This window comes from Anser brachyrhynchus, assembly GCF_964034855.1.
Source record: "Anser brachyrhynchus genome assembly, chromosome: 25".
Lineage (NCBI taxonomy): Eukaryota > Metazoa > Chordata > Aves > Anseriformes > Anatidae > Anser > Anser brachyrhynchus.
This window is the reverse complement of record NC_137718.1, coordinates 7,846,309-7,866,503: the sequence shown is the minus strand read 5'-3', so window position 1 is coordinate 7,866,503 and position 20,195 is coordinate 7,846,309. Positions and strand designations below refer to the sequence as shown.

The following is a 20,195-nucleotide window of genomic DNA, read 5'->3' as shown; positions in this document are numbered from 1 at the left end:
CTGCGACGTGCTGGGACCACTCCTGTAACTGGAGTTGGCTACAATGGATGGCTACAAGCTCTTCAGAAGGGATAGGCAGCTAAGGAGGGGCAGTGGCGTGGCTCTGTATTAGAGACTGTTTCAATGCTGTTGACCTCGGGGTTGGGAATGAAAAGGTAGAGTCCTTGTGGATAAGGATCAGGGGGTTGGCCAATATGGCAGGCATCCTGGTGGGGGTCTGTTATAGACTGCCAAACCAGGATGAAGAGACGGAGGAGGAGTTCTCCAAGCAGCTGGCGAAGTCGCTCAATCGCCAGCGCTTGTCCTCATGGACAACTTTAACTTCCCAGACATATGTTGGAAAAACAATACAGCCCCGAGGAAGCAGTCTAGGAGGTTCCTGGAGTGCATGGAAGAGAGCTTCCTGTCTCAGCTGGTTATTGTGCCTACCAGAGGGGGTGCCCTGCTAGACCTCCTGTTCACAACCAGAGAAGGACTGGTGGGAGATGTGGTGGTAGGGAGCTGTCTTGGACAGAGTGACCGTGACATGGTAGAGTTCAATATTATTGGAGAAGTCAGGAGGGGCATCAGTAAAACTGCTACCTTGGACTTCTGAAGGGCAGACTTTGACTTGTTCAGGACACTGGTAGGGAGGGTCCCTTGGGAGTCAGTCCTGAAGGGCAGAGGGGTCCAGAAAGGCTGGACACTCCTGAAGAAGGAAGTCTTCAAGGCGCTGGAGCAGGCTGTCCCCGTGTGCCATAAGATGAGCCGGCAGGGAAGAAGACTGGCGTGGCTGAACCAAGGACTTTTGCTGTGTCTTCAGGAGAAAAAGAGTTTATGCCTGGTGGAAGAAAGGGCAGGCAACTCAGGGAGAGTACAAGGAAGCTGCCAAGACATGAAGAGAAAAAATCAGGAAGGCCAAAGCCTAGCACAAGCTCAACCTGGCCACTAAGGTCAAGGATAACAAAAAATGTTTTTCTAAATATATTAATGGCAAGAGGAGGGCCAAAGAGAATCTCCATTCTTTACTGGATGCAGGGGGGAACATGACTGCTGAGGAGAAGGAAAAGGAGGAGGTTCTTAATGCCTTCTTTGCATCTGTCTTTACTAGCCAGACCACTGATCCTCAGAGTACTCAGCCTCCTGACCTGGAAGTCTGGGATGAGGAGCAGAAGAAACCCCCCACAGTTCAGGTGGAACCAGAGACCTGCTGCTCCACCTGGACTGTCACAAGTCCATGGCACCAGATGAGATCCACCTGAGGGTGCTGAGGGAGTTGGCAGATGTGATTGCTGGGCTGCTTTCCACCATCTATCAGTGGTCATGGTCATTCGGAGAGGTCCCAGATGACTGAAGACTTGATAATGTGATGCCCATCTATACGAAGGGTCATAAGGAGGACCCAGGGAACAACACGCCTATCAGTCTGACCTCGGTGCCAGGAAAGGTGACGGAACAGGTCATCTTGAAGGCAATCATGCAATGTATGCGGCACCACTGGGGGATTAGGCCCAGTCAACATGGGTTCACGAAAGGCAAGTCCTGCCTGACCAACCTTATCTCCTCCTATGACTGGTGACCCTCCTGGTGGATGAGGGAAAGGCTGTTGATGTCGTCTACCCAGACTTCAGCAAGGCCTTTGACACGGTCTCCCACAGTGTTCTCCTGGAGAGACTGGCAGCCCGTGGCTTGGGCAGGTACACGCTTTGCTCGATTAAAAACTGACCGGATGGCAGGGCCCAGAGAGTAGTGGTGAACGGAGTGAAATCCAGCTGGTGTCTGGTCACCAGGGGTGTTCCCCAGGGGTGGGTGTTGGGGCCCGTCCTCTCTAATATCTTTATTGATGACTTGGATGAGGGAATTGAGGGCACCCCCACTAAGTTTGCAGACAACACAAAGCTGGGGGGAAGTGTTGACCTGCTGGAGGGTAGGAAGGCCCTGCAGAGGGACCTGGGCAGGACAGGTCGATGGGCAGAGGCCAAGGGATGAGGTTCGACATGGCCAAGTGCCGGGTTCTGCACTTTGGCCACAACAACCCCATGCAGCGCTACAGGCTGGGGGCAGAGTAACTCAAAAGCTGTGCAGAGGAAAAGGATCCGGGGGTGATGATTGATGCTCAGCTGAACATGAGCCAGCAGTGTGCCCAGGTGGCCAAGAAGGCCAACAGCCTCCTGGCTTGTGTCAGGAACAGTGCAGCCAGCAGGATCGGGGAGGTGATCGTCCCCCTGTACTCTGCTCTGGTGAGGCCGCACCTCAAGTGCTGTGTTCAGCTTTGGGCTCCTCACTACAAGAAGGACATCGAGGGCCTGGAGCACGTCCAGAGCAAGGCTACGAAGCTGGTGAAGGGCCTGGGACACAAGTCCTGTGAGGAGCAACTGAGGGAGCTGGGGTTGTTTCGTCTGGAAAAGAGGAGGCTCAGGGGAGACCGTATTGCTCTCTACAACTACCTGAAAGGAAGGTGTGGGGAGCTGGGGGTTGGCCTCTTCTTGCAGGTAACTAGTGACAGGACTAGCGGGAATGGCCTCAAGTTACACCAGGGGAGGTTTAGGTTGGAAATTAGGAAACATTTCTCAGAAAGAGTAGTCAGGCATTGGGACGGGTTGCCCAGGGAGGTGATGGCGTCATTGTCCCTGGAGGCGTTCAAGGAAAGGTTGGAGCTGGTGCTTAGGGACATGGCTTAGTGGGTGACATTGGTAGTAGGGTGATGGTTGAACCAGATGATCTTGGAGGTCTCTTCCAACCTTAATGGTTCTATGACTCTAAATCCTGCTCATATTTAAGCGAACAGCGTTTGAATGGTAGCTGGCACCCAAGGGCCTCCAAAGCAGAATACTGCTGACAGGGAAAACATCTGGTAAAACCAAGGTAGTGGGTGGAAGGAAAGGAGAGACAGGGAATGCATTGTCTTCTTTTCCAAGGTTTCTGGCCACATAACCCTTTTCTCCTGATCTGGATACTCCACCAGCCTTCAAGAACCACTGTTTGCTTTTGGTGATGAACAGGGAGCAATTTCTCTCCATGGAGATCAGCTGTTTAGCATCTGAGCACATTATGTCCCAAACATCAAAGTCAGTACTGTATGAATGCAGAGCACAGGTAACATCAGAGGGTGGAGACGCACTAACGGGATTTCTTACCCAATTCCTGTTCACCAGTCTGGTAGCAATGAAGATCCTGACTGTGGTTTCCCCAGTCCTCCTGCGAATACTCTTCCATCGTGCTGCCATCTGACTCCAGCTCTTGGTACAAGCCACTGCTGTTAATGAGGACAGGCTGGCAGGGCTGGGAATCCCATCCTCCCTGTCCAAACACCTGCTCCAGCTGTTCAAACGTGTAGCTGCTTTTCCTCTTCCCAACACCATGCTCCTTCACACGGCTGTAACACCTGCGAAGGGTCTAAGACAGAAAACTGCATGTTAATCACCTGGAGGCGATGCTTCGGAAGAGCACACATTCACTTGCAGACAGTTACACAACTGCTAGGCAGAGTTTAGGTTTTTACTTCTGCTGCTCAGTATTTGCCACACGCTCACAAGCTAAATGCAAGGCTGTCAAGTTAATCTATGCCTGGCAGGAAGCATCGTTTTTATCCGAGGTTCCTGATGCAGTGTTTTAGCTTTAACATCTACAACACAAAGTTGCATAGCAGCTACAGGTTCATCAGATTTAACTTGGGCAACTTATTCTCCTCCCCACTTCAGAATCCCCAGACCTGCTATGTAACATAGGGAAAAAAAAAATAGATCCCCAGTCAGAGATACCAACCAGCCAAGAAAATGCACACCTATTACAAGGAGGAGAAAGCAGAGCTGGTGTTGTGGCCACAGCTTGGAGAAGGTGAAGCAGGGAGGAGAAGGAAAGGAAGAAAGAAAGAAGAGTCCCCAAAAGCACAGACAGTCCAACCTTCCTTACTCTGGTAAGAAGACATAAGGTACAAAATGTATGCCTAAGCTATTCAGCTAATAAAATATATATTACTTACATATTTTGCATTCCTTACTAACTCACTCTGTCTCTTGTGAAGCTGCTGAAATTTAAAAGAGGTCAAATCAATAATGCTCCAAATTCCCAGACTTCGATATCAATCATTAAGTAAGAAACAGTACTCAGATGGCTCTGTCTAATAATCCATTACAACAGATTTCAGTGCAGAGGCCAAAACCTCCAATAAAGACAGATGCAAAAACCTGTTCTGGTTTTGGTGATCTCTGCAACATCCTGTACTGATGGCCAAGTTGGCGGCTATGCATAGGACAAAGCCATAACAAGCCTATGAATTCCATCTACATTTCCCCCCTAATCCAGAGCTACAGGCAAGTTATTTGGGGGGAAGTCTTTATGAGCAACCACCATTCTGCTTTTAAAAGATAACACCCTGCTCCAGGTTTATTGTATCTGAGCAATTTGCTGTTTGGTAGATTTCTAGAAAGCGTTTTTTCCACATTAAATTTCTTAGATTGTTCAGGTGCTAACTTAAATGGCAATCAGAGCCAGCTCTAGAGTTCAAAAGAGGCATTCATTTGGGAATAACTAGTCATGTCACCTTGTTTTCTGGTGGAGGATTACAGCTCTTAAATGACTAGCAAGTACACAGCATTGCAGAAAATGTTTGGTTTTCCCCCAAAAGGAACCTTACATCTCCAGAAAGCTCAAACGTACCTAATGCTCCTCATATACTGGTTTAACAGCATCAGCAGGAGAGGAATATATTTCTAACCAGTTTCCTCGTGATATTCAGAGCCCTGGGGGCAGCAGCAAAGCTGCTAAGCAGCAAGTCAGTTTTACCCTGCTGTTTCAAAAACAAAACACAACAGAAAACCCACATAAGCACAAAGGCAGCAATAAGCACAAGAGTCATCCCATGGTTTAGGAAGAGAACCTGAAAGCTTTCACCTCACCCGCTGTTGGGAGGTTTCAAAGCAGAGACCCCTTCTTCCACCACGGCAGAGGCAGTTTCAGACCACTGCAGTTCGGGTCACAAGAGCTACAGCCCAAGTGACACCCGAGCATGATTTTCTAGCAGCCACTTCGGAAGAGTGATCGGGGCAGCCCGACACATCAGCAGTTTGAGGTTTGGTGACCTGATTTTGCCTTTGCTACCTCTCAGGATAAGCAGGCAGGTCCTCTTTGGATGGACACCAGCAAATTTTAAGATTCCGTCACCTCTGCTGCAAATGGGGTAGAAAACAACCGTCTACATAATCCTGAAACCAAGAACCCATCCAAGAAAAACATCAACACTCACTGGAGACAACTTCCATTCCCAGTGGCTGGGCATACAGATGAACTTGGTTGTTAAACTTGGCACCAAGAACCCCTCGGGAACACCGAGGCAGTTTTAAATGGTCAGGTTTGCCCTGTGCTTCCCTTTCAGAGAAGCGCACTCGAGAATATATTGCCTATGTCTTTTAATCTAACTTCTCTCCACTCAGTTCAAGGCTCAGAGCAATACAGGCAAACTCACGTATCCGGCCCAACTCTCTTTTTAAAATCCATACAAGGCAGATTTGGGAAGTATGCTTCCCGATCTCTAATTCCTCCATCTGCCCCAGCTCATGCACCAGAGATAACTACAGTTAGAGTCTCTAGCTGATTTTGTTAGCAGTCAAGCAAAACAAACAATCTTTAGCACAAAAAGTCTGTATTCTTGGACAAGCTCTTTTGGGAACGCTCAACATCTGCAGTTGCTTGCTCTATTTTAAGTGTGTTTCAAACAACACTCCCTACTCGAGTATCTCACACTGAGCTGCAGCCTAGTAGCAATTAGTTATTCCATTCAGGTTATGAACAGGTTTATTTTGTCATGAATAAGTGAACTGAGCATCAACAGAGACCGGTATAAAAACTAAAGGGAGTGATGGAAAAGGGGGGCAAAAATAAGCAAGCAATATTCTTGGTCAAGAGTACTTCTGAGGTTACTGCCCAGATGGCTCTGGACAAGGCTGCGTGATCCACCTGCTGGATCCACCTCCACTTCTGCTGATACGTTATCCAAAGTTTGAGCATTCAAGCACTTCCCTCCGGCCTTCAAAAGCAGGAGAAAGCCTGCAGCCAAGCAGCTGGTGGCTCCTCGGCCCAGTGTCCTGGAGACTGGAGTTTCCCAACAACTCTTCCTTCTTGGAGGTGTTCTCCAGTGCCTCCAACAGACAGGCCCTATCACCTACATGATGTTAACCCTGCACAACACGAGCCAGCTCTGTTTCACAGACGCCCGCAGGCTTCTGCATGGCAGGGATGAAGTGAACTAGACCAACGGCTTTCCCTCTGCAGCTCCTGCAACGATTTTCTTCACTTATTCTCTGATGAGACCTAAAGAATTGCTCGGACTTCAGCGTAAGCTCCCTGGACATTTTATGGCACTCAATGGCTTGGACACCCCTTTGCCCCAGCAGGGTATTTTCCTCACTAAGATTTAAGATCTAGTTTTTCCTAACACACCTCCTGGAGTACAGCTCAAATCTTGCCAGGTGGTTCCTAAAGCAGATATACACGTTGACACATTGACACAGATACAGACAGAAAACCAGCACGTTTAGGGCCAGTCTGTTTTCAGTTCCTTGATTACTGATTGATTTCAGTTCCTCGGTTACTGGTGATTGCGCAGACTGGAAAACACAGAGCCTTCTGCTTACTGTTCTGCAACACTGCCTGCAATACAAGGATAAATTACCCCCACTTAAATTATAGTTTAAACACTACGTCGATATCCAAAGGAGAAGGGAGTTAAGAGGCTCAGTGTGGAGGCTTGCCACCTTCTGATTTTAGCACCACTTGTAGCTTCGGAGCCCTCACCTCCTCTGTGAGAAGCAAAACCACCTGACGGGTGTTACTCTGCAGGAACTGCAGCACAAAGGGTAGGAACGCTGCTCAGAAACACCCTACTAAGAGGTGTGGAGGAAAACTGTAGATGCAGTCCTTTTCCCAGCAAAAAGATGAGGACAAGCTGTGCCACAGCAAGCTTTTCACGTGCAACCCCAGAGAGGTGGTCCAAGACAAGAAGCTTCAGATCTCTGCTCTGAGGTGCGCCCTTACTCAGCCAGACGCTACAGGCTCCACCGAGCAGCTAAGTGGTCTATGTGCGTGTCTGCATTCAGTGGCCACATTTACCTATTGGCATCTATTAAATGAGAGCTGCTGGCCTAGCCCAGGTCCCGGCGGCCCAGAGTAGCACTTAAGTGCTATTCAGCCTTGACAACGCGCTTTCACTTAATGGAAGAGAGGAGTCCTTGGCTTTATACGCTGAATTAAGAAAGGCAGTATCAAACAGCTGCCTGTGGTGCCTCATCGTGCCAGGACACTCGCAAGTAACAAAAGACGAAACCATACGGGGATGAAAGAAATGGTTCTTCGAGTTAGGAGAGGTTGCACCGCACGTGGGGATGACTGGCAGAACGAAAGCTCTTGAACCCTTCATTCCCATGCTGGCAGGTTGGAGCACAACGAAACAAACGACTACAGATGGCCGATACCTCTGCTCAACACGCTAGATCATGAACTGCCTTTGTTAAAAGATGTGAAAGCCAGGAGACCATCAGACGCAAATGGGAATATCACCACAAGAAGCCCTATTTCTGTAGGTTAGGTGTCGTTTCTACCTAGAATAAAAGGAGAAGAAAGCACAGCTTGAACTCAAGAAAACCGTATACCACGGCAGAAAGGCAGCTGAAGACTTCAGTGCATCTCAAGCAGTGCCTGAGACACTGAGTTGTTGCAATGCTCCACAAAGAACACAAGCAGCCTCACAGAAACCCACCCTTAAAACTTTGCAGTCGTGCACTGCAGAAGCTGCTGCAGACCTGTCTGAAGACACTCCAGCCCCGCAGGTGGCTGCACATCTGCCAGATCACAGCACTCGGGGATACGCCGGCAGTCAAAATAAATCATACTTTACACCAAAGAACGAAGCCTCAATTGTATCCTGATGTGCCCCAATGCCCAGAGACTTCCTGAAGGATTTGGCTCCTGCCCAAGGGTGTCCAGAACGAAACAATGAAAGTGACATGAATGTACTGAGGGGAGAAGGCTGGTCGGGGGAATACAGAGAAGTTGCTCATCCAACCGAGAAAGGAACCAGAGATTGCTTTGGTCAATGACTTGAAGAAGCAAAGTCACACTACAAGACGCAGATGAGATGTTCAGTCTGTACAGGTAAGCCACATGTTTTTAAGGTGGATTAGTTAGCAAGAGCTATAACCTAACGAAAAATCACAGTGGATTTTTCGTCACCGCCGATTTCTAAATCACAATTGAATATAATTAAAATAAGCCTGAACAAGAATGACCTGTAGAGGTCAGCCTAGATGATTATCAAGGTCTTCATACACCCCATCGCTAAAGGACACGTGGCTCCCGTTAGCTCTCTGAACTGCCACAGCACACCTCAAGCTAGCCTGTCCATTTTGCTCACCAAGACAGCAGAGTTCAGAAACAGCAGCCCCACAAGCTTCAAGATGCAAGCCTCGTCGTGCTGGCAGGATTTCATAGAGTGCAAAAACAGGCACGGCAGGACTTTGCCAGAAACCAAGAGGGAAAGAAACCAGGTGAAAACAAGCTGTGGCCTGGCTGGGCAAGGAAGACACAGAGTGCCGAAATGGCAAATTTCCCTGCAGTGGCAGTGGGCTGCACCTCGTGGCTCAAAATAGCCGCCTGCAAAGATCCTCCACTGGCTGCTGCTATTACAGAGCTGAGAATAAAATTATTCATACACTTCTCACGGATTTGACGTTGATCAGGCTAGACACCCAGAGAGAAAAAATTCTCCACTACTGCCTGCAAAAAGGCAGACAGTGGCAAACTTCCCTCTCCGGACGGACTCAGCTCCTGGTCTAAGATTGCTCTGGAGGAAAACTACCTAGTTAGCGCTCATTACCTTGAGAAGGCAGATCAGCAAAACCCTCTCTGCCTTGCCAATCTACAACAGCAATGACCTCCAGCTCTGTAAAGCTTTTTGGAGGGATGGATATGTCACAGAGATGGAGCTCAGCTTACAGAGGCGCATGGATAAGGTTCAGCCCAGTCCTGGCACGAACTGCACCTGGCACCAACTGCCCAGTAGCCAGAGGACTGGGATGACATCTCCTCATCACCAAGCCTTTAGTGATGGATCTCGTAATCATGCAACAGCAGCATGTCCAACAAATATCAGGGGAATGAAGTGCCACAGAAACATTGCAAATGCACGTGAAGGAACGCCTGGAGGGACGCAGACTCGTGCTCACTCGGGCTATCAGCTGGCCAAGCCTTTCCCCCCAGGGTTAGACTAAGACTAAGGGACGGCTGGGGGCTTTGCCCTTGCGTAACACAGGACAAATTCCACTTCCAAAGCGCATATGGGACTGCAGACACCTTCACTGCAATTCAACCAATACTAAGGACTTACTTTATTCCCACTAAGACCTAACAGCAAAACTTTTAAGGGCTATGACACCTAGCAATAGTCTTGCACACCTGTTTGCTCAATAAATGTATTCTTTCCTACACTACCCAAAAACAGTTTAAAACTCATTGCTACTTACTCCAAAGCAATGAAGACTACGCTTGTGCAGATCATCTTTTCTCTAGAAACAGAATCACTCCTAAAAAAAAAAAAATCAATCATACTTGGGCTTTCATGCTAACACTGCGAATGGGACAAATATTTCTATGACACCTATCAAGTCTGCCCTGAAAGAAAAGCCCTAAGTGCAGCAGTCTGGACCAAAGAGATCCAACAGGTTAGGTTGGAGGAGAGAGACTGCACAGGTCTGTCCCTGTTGGTTCTAGGTCTCAAATGAACTGGCAGAGCGAGGCCACTGCCTCTCCAGAAGACGAAGAGCAGCACAAATCCTCCTGCAGGTGGGAGGGAAAACACTCCACTCCAAAACAAGCTCCAGATGGGTGGCAGAAAGCATCAACACGGGTGGCACCCCACAGCACACAACTTCTATAGTTCTAAAAGCTGAAAGCTTTACACACAACCTTAGAAGGATGCAAGCGCCCGTCCTAAGGCTGGAGTCCCCAGAGAAAGGTCCCTGCCAGGCAAGTCCAACCTCAGCCTTTGTGCTTCAGCTGCACTGAAAAATCGTTATCAATGGGGAGCAATGTCTACATCCAGAGCAGCAGGAAAAACTGGAAGTGAAATATTAAAGGTTGCTTTAACTCCAGTTTTCACCAGAAATAACGGTCAAAATAAAGGCTGGTGACTGGTGAGACCACAGAGGTCCAGAGAGCATCATCTCCTTAGCCCCCAGATTTACACATTTAACAGGATGCTCATCTGGAACAGTGGTTAAAGTGAACTGGTTCCCACACAGGCACTTGAAGCTCTGCTCTTTCATGCCAGCTCCATTCTGTTGAGCATTTCAGGTGCATCCAGTTGCTTCTAAAATAAATATAATCCATGATAAACCACGTAACAACTCCTGCATCACTGCCACTGGGACTCTTTTCTGACATCAAAGAAATTTCTGCCAATGCAATGTCCAAAATTTCAGCCCACCTTTGTGTGTTGGCTAAGGACAAACGACAAAAATCAGCAGGATTTTAAAACCTTTCCAAGTCTTGCATGGTTCTCCTCCTGAGGGGGACAAGACGTGCTCTCACCCTAAGATGTAACGTTCATAAACATGACTTGCTGCCCGCTTAAAGACACGCGTGAGCTGCTTTTAGCCCTGTAACTTGCAGTAGAAGCAGCAAGCTAACTTTGCTTGCCTGGGTGTGCAACCTTAGTGCACGTCCGCATCATAGAACCACTACCAAAGTGCAGCTGGCAAAGCTGCCCTCCAGAAAAAAGGCAATCTGGCCTGTGGTGCTAACCTACCTCCCTGAATGGCTTGAGACAGCATTCTGGCAACAGGTCTGCTTCCATGGCTAGCTTCTGCCAGCTCTGTTACAGCAACTGAATTTTCTTCCTCCATGCTTTCTTCCATCTCTGCCAGCCAAGTTGTAAGATGTGAACCAAGCTGTAAAGGTAATACACCACCTACAGGACTTCGGGGAAAAATAAAGTTTAACCATTTTGTCCCTCTGCAACGAGTTCCTGGCCTCGACTGTGTGTGTCAGCAGGATAATCTGGTGCCTCACTCCCAAAAAGACAGCAGAAGCTACTGGACAGTAAAGATACTCGTCCAGCACATGCAAAGCAAGACAGATGGAGAAGAGCATGACAGCACTCTGCAAATACACTATAGCAAGTGGCCCAGCCAAAGGGGGCAGATACAGCTGCTGCGCAAGAGGGTTCACTCCACATGATGCTCACATCTTCCAGAGATCCTTCTCTGCTGCAGTACCATAATACATCCAAGAAGGAGTAAAGCAAATAAATCTGTTCTTTGTCACTGAAGAGTGTATTTTTTTCCAGCTTATAAATGTCAACAGAAAGTTGCTCCCACCTACTGGGGTCAGTGAGATTCTCCTGCAAGAAGTGAGTTCTTGGAGAGGATTCAGAACAGGAACTGCAAGAAATGACCTAGCCTGGAAAACTAAAGGCATCTGAATCTAAGCCAAAGAAAGATCAAGAGGTGACTTGAACACTGCCTGTGCACATCTCAGTGAGTAGAACCACAAGGACAAGGATCTCTGCCTGAGGTAACAGGAGAGGAGGTAACAAACACAAGACAAAGGTAAAACATGTAAATTAATAGAAGGCAAAGCTGTTCTGAAGGTAGTCAGTTGGATGGGCTGCTACTAAAGGTACCGATACTCCATCCTCTGAAATATTCAAACTAAAAGACAGCCACTGCTTTAGGTTATTAAGCCCAATGACGAAATTCAATCTCCTGCATCATGCACGAGGTCAAACTAGATTACTGCAGTAGTCTCTTCTGAGACAGTCTGGTTAGCACAGCATTTCCTTCCTTAAAAACACCTTCATGCTACAAAGATTTTAAAATAGATTGTTTACATTGTAAAGCAGCAAAAACCACAGCCACATTAAAGTAAGCCCCTGTCATCATCGTTTTACTTATAGCTTAAAGCAAGAGAACATGAACAGCTGATATTCAAGTGTAATTTTTCATTCCATCCTGTTTCATGTGGGTTAGTGGCATTCACTTCTCCCCTCTGCGCCTACATTCTCCATGTGAAAGCATGGAACCAGTGTCTTCAAGGTGTTTTTTGTCTTTGCGAAACAAATCACAGATTTGCGGACAACCACAACCCAACAGAAATCTCCAGTAACCTGTCCAGGGTGACAGGCAGGTCACCGTGCACGTAAAGTCAAACATGAGGGCAGCAGGCTTGCAGTCAGCAGTAGAACGTGTGAATTGTCACAGCTGAGAGTTAGGTACTAGGTCTGTTCTTTGAATGAACAGCTTGGCACCCACTGCTGGGAGAGGCAAACAAATTTCAGCATCAGTGGCTAAATAAAAGCAGAACCCATGTTTTCACAATTTTACACGGGAGCTGAAGAAACGACACGTTAAGAATGACCCTGAACTCATTTTAACAGTCCCCCAGCTGCTGAACTGCAACTTTTAAGGAGCGATTTCTCTTTGCTCGAGAGAGGGTCGCTAGCTGCAATTGCAGCCAGTGAACTTCTAGCACCGAAACACTCACAGCCCAGCTAAATGACGCGCTGTCAGGACAGCAAGTCTTTTGATTTCACCTTTGATGAAGAAAGACGCACACGGCAGAAACAAATTATTTTTCTGCAGATTTAAAAATGCATAAGCTCCAGTACTGAAAAAGAGCTGAAGCACTTTATAGAACGATCCTTTCAAAAAAAAAATTTCCTGAAAGTTGTCCTTGACTTGCATGGCTCATGCTATGCCACACTGGTCAGTGAAAACCGTAAAGCCTGAGCTCATCCGCACTCCCCCAGAGCATCCACCTCTGCCGGACATTGCAGCCATATGCAGAGGCTGGAAGAGAATGAAACAGCAATGTCCAAGTGCGTTTATGTGACTGAAAGCGATGACAGAACATACGTATTGGATACATCAGCTTTCTTGGCCGTCATATGGGAACTTCAGAGCACGAGGCGAAAGCTCATTTTTCTGCGGTTGGCAGCCTCTGCCCTTTGCAACCCCAGTCAGTAGCTAACCTCCCGCCCTCTGGCTGAAGTAACGGCACTGCTAGGTGAAGGGCACAAAACAGGGGTGACTGCATATAAATCCGGAAAGGGTTTTGCAAAATATCCCGTTCCTTTGCTTTTAAAAAAATAGTTCTAAGGTCAAACTGAAGAGCTGAAGATGCTCCACACCGCTGCATAGAGGGACCAGTTTCAGGACACACAGATGCTGAGCCAGGCTAATTCCCTCGTTATCATTTCTGAGTACGAACATACTTAGCAAAGAGGAGCAGGGCTGGAAGAGAAGCACATGTGTTTTAGTAAACAATTCTTTAACAAGAGCTGTGAGACCACAGTCGTAGGAACAGTCGGAGCAAATTACCAAACAAGTCATGATTAAGGATACAGCTTGGCATGCCAGGATGAGGAAGCTATGGAGCACAACACGGCTTCTGGGAACCCAACCGGCAGAAATCAAGACGCTTCAGTTCTTCTGCAGTTCCTGATCGCTGAGCTAACTTGTCCACACACATCAGAGCAATGAAGTCAGGCTCAAGATCTCTTTCTGCAGAAATAAACTAGGAATAGTTGTTGGAACTGTTACGTGTGAATCCCCAAATTTGAAACAGACGCCCAGGAGTGGCCAAACTGAACAGCGGTCTCATTTCCAGACTGCAGGCCAGCACTGCTTATGTGCAGAAAAGCACATGCAGATGTTAAGAAACAGACAAGATTTGAACTGGGACCTTACTTTACATCCTGTTTGAATTAGAAGAGAACGCATATATGTGATACAACTGGAGAACTGGAAAACTTTCTTCTTCAGAGTTGGCTTTTTCCTTTCCACTTGCTTCTAACTCACTCTTCAAGATTTGGCAGAGCCCAGGAATTAGATGTCCTGAAGAAAGCCAATACAGAGTTCTTATCTAAAATGTATTTATAAGGTAAGTTGGGTCCAAAACATTTTAAGCATGATTTACACTTATAATCAATCAGCAAATACTTACAGTACTCTCCCTTGAGGGACATTAAGTCAAAGTATCCTATAAAGTCATGGAAATATGGAACATTACGACTACAGTAGGCAAGTGGAATGATGCAACTAAGCACTCATTCATCACCATCGCCCTTGGCTCTGCTTTTAGCTCTGACGACCGACAGCATAAGACTGTGAAGTACCTGTGACCTGCCCTTGTTCCCGCAGCAAGTCCAAGTCTTCATGCTCCATCTTAAGAGCACCTTCAAACATCAACCACTCTGCATCCAGAAGTGATTTTCACCCTCGGTTGAGCATGAAAGAGCCAAGCAGCCAATTCTGCCTGGAATTCTACAAAAAAACAGGATTTTAGGATTGGCAGCAGCTACTGCAACTACTTCAATAATTCCCGTAACAATGTCAACTCTTGGCTCTCTCGAAAACCTCAGCTTTCAAAGAGCGCTCATTTTACAGCGATTCTTGAAAAACCTACTGCAAGCCTGAAGGCTTTGTTAAAGCTCCACCATCGCAATGTTTTTGCATCTCCAAGACCGCAGCGATGAAGACCCTCACACCAGCACGGATCCAGGATATGCAAAAACTCGGGCACCAGCAGGACCTCACCACCGGGCGCAGGGTAAGACAGAAGCCCTGCTCCAGGATGTGCACGGGATGCTGAAAGCCTGCAACGAGGAGGCTCCATTGCTGACGTCAAACTGCTGCTGTTCCCCTGGCCATGCTGGCAGAAAGCCCATGACCGAGTAGCGCAGGACAGTGCACCGAGGGGAAACAGGCAGCCCCTCCACGCCGAGCCTTTCAACCAGATGCCGCGGGGCACGTTATTTCAGACTCCATGCAGACGCGCGATGCATCGATCCAGAAGCACCTGTAGACAAACGCCTGGCAGATATTTCGAGCGGTGCTCTTGAAGCCATCGCAATGCGAAAAGTAAAAGCCTTGTAGTCTTTCATTCCCTCTAAACTCTTTGACGCATACATACGGAAACACAACTTGTGGTTTCTTTGCAACTTCAACGTTTCATTGACGACAGATCTGTTGAAGCACTTCTCAATGGGGGAGAAGTCTCTCCTGCAGTAAAGTGGCCAACTGCTGGGAAGAGGGGATCTTTCACCAGCCACAGCCCCTGACCAGCATCCTCCAAAAGCATCGTATGACCAGGACGGGCAGCTCTGGGCTGCTCTGGTAGCCAGGCTTCTCCTTGCTTCTCCCTCGCTTTGCATCCCGCGAGGCAACTGCTTGCGGAGCCTACAGTCAGAATTAAGGTAGCAGTCCTCAACCGCCTCTGCAGGAGCTGCTGCAACAACCAGAAACCATCAGAGCCTTACGGATGAGGAAAACTGCCTGAAGTAGGTTTTCCGTCAAGCAGTGGACTCTAGCAAAACCCAAAGCGTCCCAGTTTTGCGGAAGAAATGATTTATGTTGGAAGCTGCTCAGAAAACAAGGGACTTTGAGAAGTTTTGCAGTGGATGAAGCATCTGTTTAAAAGCAACATTTCTCTCAAAAACATTTTGATGCGTTTGGGGAATTAAAGCCCTACACAGCAAATGCATGGAGACAAAGAGATGACACGCGAAAATACGTTTAGAAACCATAACATCCTTAGGAAGGGGCTTTGCCTCGTTTCAACCATCTTTCCAAAAATGAATGCTGATCTAATTATCGGGTGGATGCTGAAGGCGAGTCCCCTTCTTGCTTATTGCTGAGCATCTCTCAGGATGCTCAGCAGCACGCGTAATTGCCTACAAGACATAACTGCCACTGGTCTTCTTTATCGATACTGCAGAATTGGAGTCCCTTATTTCGCATACTTTGCGAATCAAAGACAGCCTGGGTACGTGTGCCTAGACAATTCCAGACAGGATGGGCCAGCACAGCCGTATTTAGTGGCTAAAACAAGGCACAGAGGAGCAAACGTCCTTGCTGATCCCCAGCAGTAACAAGAGACAACAGGATGTTACTTCTTAATCCGTCAACATTTCAAGTGACTGCACAGAAGACCTAATGGGTCACGAGAGGGAAAAAGAAAAGCCTCGAGGGAATTCAGAGCATTTAACCTGCTGAGTTTCATTCACACTTATGAACTGAAACCCGTAGCAGTACTTATGGACTGCGGGCACTGCTGGGGCACCGCTGCCTGCCCATCGCGTGACCCGCGCCATCCCTTCCACCCCACCACGTGGTCCTCCACGCAGCTCCCTTTGTAAAAGCACACCGAGTAAGGGCACACCGAGTAGCTACTCCCAAATGGAACCCAACCTCTCCCTTTTCGCTAGGGAACGCTGCGACTGGAAACCCTCTAAAACCTACCACCGGAGGAAACACAGCTGTAACACGGCTCAATTGCCGGAGAAGCTTTCTGAGATTGCAGCATGCTCTATGAGGTCGTAACCCAGAGAGAGCTTCTCATCTGCAAAGCGAACCCCGAGCCACGCAGGGACTGCAAACTCCACAGGGCCAACCTGAACGCGTGCTGTTCCTCAGCGCTGCAGAAGCTCCCTTTCCCACAAGGCTGCCAATGCCACCCTGCCGGTGGCCGAGGGCCGCTGGAGGATGCCTCAGGGGACTGATCCAACCCACCCAGGGCCGTGGGGCTCTGCGGAAAGACCTGGGGCTGCCTGGCACACCCACGGCATGGTGCCACGGGGCCACCGGGCCTCCCGCGGCCGAGCCCTGAAGAAACTGCCCGCGCAAGGGGAACCCAACGGCCGAACCCCCGAGGGCGCAGCGACGCCCGCAGCCCTGCAACGCTGCCGGGGGGGGCTCCCCGCGAGGGGCGAGAAGCGAACAGCGGGGGGGGGAGGGGGAGAGGGACCCGCACGACCCCGAACCCCCCGGGACAGGAGATGCCACCGCCCGCCCGCGGTGTGTCCCCCCCCCCCAACCCCACCCACCCACCTCGGGCCCGCCACCCCCCGGTGCCCAGGGCCGGCCGGGGGTACCTTGATGCGCTCCCGGCACTGCGAGGGGGTGCGCTCGTAGCCCAGCTCGGCCAGCGCGCGGGAGACGCGCTCGTACATGGCGGGCCCGGGGGCCTTGCTGCCGAACACGGTGCCGGCGCCCTCCAGCTGCTGGTAGCGCGCCTCCACCAGCCGCTCGTTGCCCCACACGGCGATGAGCGCGTTGGTCTCCGCCGGCGTCCAGGACATGCCGCGGCAAGCGGCGGCGGCGGCGGCGGCTGCGCCGCCCGGCGAGAAGGAGACGGAGGGCGAGGCCCCGCCGCGGCCCCCCGCGCCGCCGCCGCCGCCGCCCCCCAGCCCGGCCCCGCCGACCGCCGGTCCCGGGCCGAGCGGGGAGGCGCCGCTAGGGGTGGACGGGTCGGAGAGGCTGGGGTTGCCGTCGCTCAGCGCGCCCGGCGAGCCCGGCGACAGCACCTCCATCTTGGGGATCTTCAGCGGCGGCTCGGCGGCGGGGAGCTGCGAGGAGCCGCAGGACGCCGCCATGTTGGAGCTGCCGGACCGAGCGGGCGGAAGTGACGCGCAGGCTCCCCTCGGGAGGGGCTTCCGGCGGCCCCGAGTCGACAGGACTGGGGGGGGGGGGGGGCGGTGGAGCGCTGGGGGCGTGGCCACGACGGATGGGGGCGGGGCTTCGCTGGGTTTGAGGCGTGGCCGTGGGAGGAGGGGGCGTGGTTAAACGGCAGGGGGCGGGGCTTCTGACAGCGGGGGTGTGTCCTAACCGGGCGGGGCCGAGCGGGAGGGGGCCTGTCCCGAGGGGGCGGGGCCTGTCCCGAGGGGGCGGGGCTTACCACGAGGGGCGGGGCTTACCACGAGGGGCGGGGCTTACCACGAGGGGCGGGGCTTACCACGAGGGGCGTGGCCTGTCCCGAGGTGGGTGTGTCTGTCCAGAGGGGGCGGGGCTTGCCTCGTGGGGGCGTGGTCTGCCGAGGGGGCGGGGCCTGCCTCGCGCGCTGCCCCGCGGCCTCGGGGTGCCGCCGCCCGGAAGGCGCCGGGCGTGCCCCGCGGCGCCCCCCCCCCCGCCCCCCCCCCCGCCGAGACCCCCGGCACAGCGGCTGCGGGGCCTCGGTCCGTGAGCCCGGGGGGCGCTAACGAAGGGCAGCGGGGGCCGGCTCCGCGCCTCGCCCTTCTCCCGGGAGCCTCCCCGAGCCCCTCGCGGGGTCCCCACGGGTTGGCACCGCCCGGCTCCATCCCCGGCCCGTCCCCGCCCCGTGCAGCCCGTTAAGCGAAATGCTTTAATTCGCGCCGCGGTGGTTAAACAAACCCGTGCTTGGCACAAGGCGGCTCTTCAGGCAGGACTGGGGGGGGGCGGCGGGCTCCCCCCCCCCCGGCTGCTGCAGCACATCTGGCGGGGAGCGGCCCGGGAGCAATCAGAGCCGTAATTATCCAATTCTAATTACGGGGATTACCGCGGTTGTGGCGTTACAAATTTCATGAGCTGCAGGCGCTGGAATACATTAAACCGCCTCCACCCCAGCGAGGGGAACGCTGTCGGGGCACAGGAACGCGGGGCTCTTTGTGAGCGGCAATGGGGGGCAAGGGGCACCCCGTGGGACGCCGCGTGTCCCCGAGGGGTGCACCCACGGCCAGTTTGTCCCCAAAGGGGTGAACCCACCGCCAGCCCTGCAAAGCGTCCCCCAAGGGATGCACGCCCTTGCTAGCACGTCCCCAAAGGGTGCCCAAAGGGACGCACCCGCTGAAACCCTCCCAGCGCGTCCCCTGACGGATGCCCCTGCTGCCTGCCTTGCTGCGTGTCCCCCAACCCAGGTCCCCAGGCAGATGTCCCCCCCTCAGTCCCTGACGGTTTGTCCCCCCAGCTGGGTTCCCGAAGGGATGTGCCCGCTGCTGGAGTGTCCCCAAAGGAGTGCACCCATCACCACCCCTGCCGGCGCGTCCCCAGAGCACATCCCCAAGACTGCGTGCCCCGAACGATGCAGCCGTTGCTGCATATCCTCAGTGCTGGGTGTCCCTGTGCCCAAGCCCCCAAGTGTCCCCGTTACCATCCGCCCCTTCTCCCCCCAGCACTGCACACACACACACGCCCCATTTCTGAGCTAATCAGAACCCAATTAGAGGGGCTCTCCATAATGCAGGGGAGCAGGCGGAGGGGAGGGATGCAAATGAGGTTAACGGTTAATTACATATTGAAAAATTCATTATTCCTCTAGAGCAGCTGATTGCGATGCAGCCCTGCATCTCCATTAGGGCTGTTTGACCATTTGCAAATGAAATGTTGGCATGGGGCTCGTCCCCCTCCTTGCCCTGCCAAGGAGCTCGTCAGCAGTGCCGGTCATTCCTGTAGCGAGTTGTGCCCATCCTTGGCCACCCTGCAGGCTCCTGCTTTGCTCCCAGATATCTCAGGACAGAGGCAAATTTAGAGCATTCTTGGTGTAATGGAGAGGAAAGGGGTGCAAATGGGAGCCAGGATCTCTGCGGTTGCCCCCACACCAGCAAAAAGCTCACTCCGTGTTAATTGGTGCTGATTTCCTCTTCCCTCAGCTTTCCTATTTCATTTGAAGCTCTCTGTTTAATTGGGGAAAGCAGGGAAATGCAATAAAAAATAAAAAAAATAAAAATAAAGACTCTGTGCCGTCTTTTGCTGAGCAGCAGCAAGATGCAGACTGAGCTTGGCACCAGCTGGGTGAGCGTTCGCATCGCATCGCATCAACCAGCACCGCTGGCAGTATACATTGGTCAGGATTAATTTAATTAGGGATGGATGCGGGGTCTGAAATGCCACCACGAAGGCACCCCAGCCGCACACTCTGGGTTGGTACTGGTGTCAAGAGAACGAACCACGTCTCCTTCATTGCAGTGACACCAAACCCAGGCGGTTCATCTATTGACCACAACACACAGTTGCTGTTGTGGTGTCTCCGGGGGTGTTTCCAGCCATGCTGGAGGGTGCTGGTGCAGGTGGTATGACGAGCGGTGGCCATTCTCAGCTGGCATCACCTGTGCAGCGAGGCAGCTTTGGAGACACACGGATGGGGGACAAACAGCCAGTGGCTGCCCCACCATGCTGCCACCCTGGGGACCCCAGCGCCTCGCTCACACCACCCTTCCAACCCAATCACGATGATTAACAATCAGCAAAGAGCCAAGTGGGCAAGCCATTAGATATTCCCGGACTAGTGTTTACTGCAATTTACTGACCTGTTCATAATTAACCTCCCATTGCAAAAGTATGTTGATGAAAAGAAGTGTAAACTTATTAACAGTGATGGTGGCTGATGCCAATTAAAGCAGAAGCTCAAACGGTTTTCCCGGCATGTGGCAG

The 20,195-nt window shown here is 51.3% G+C and overlaps 1 protein-coding gene across 14 annotated transcripts in view; it reads right to left on the bottom strand.

Moving 5' to 3' along the window:
- Nucleotides 1–17,471, bottom strand: part of MSANTD2 (Myb/SANT DNA binding domain containing 2) — a 30,197-nt gene extending 12,726 nt beyond the window's left edge. Inside the window, exons 1-4 of one of the 14 annotated variants that reach the window (XR_013941943.1) lie at nucleotides 16,904–17,469; nucleotides 14,147–14,294; nucleotides 3,962–13,865; nucleotides 3,272–3,375 (exon numbers count right to left, since the gene is read on the bottom strand). Coding sequence is in view for 7 of the 14 variants with exons in the window: in XM_080567591.1 (XP_080423717.1) it covers nucleotides 3,117–3,375; nucleotides 3,962–4,006; nucleotides 16,904–17,404 (805 nt within the window). In the remaining 7 variants the exon portion in view is untranslated. Of the gene's footprint in view, nucleotides 1–3,116; nucleotides 3,376–3,961; nucleotides 16,823–16,903 lie in introns of those variants that run through there. The other 13 variants (XR_013941940.1, XR_013941941.1, XR_013941946.1 and 10 more) reach the window with 13 other exon arrangements.
- Between the last annotated feature and the right edge of the window lie 2,724 nt (nucleotides 17,472–20,195).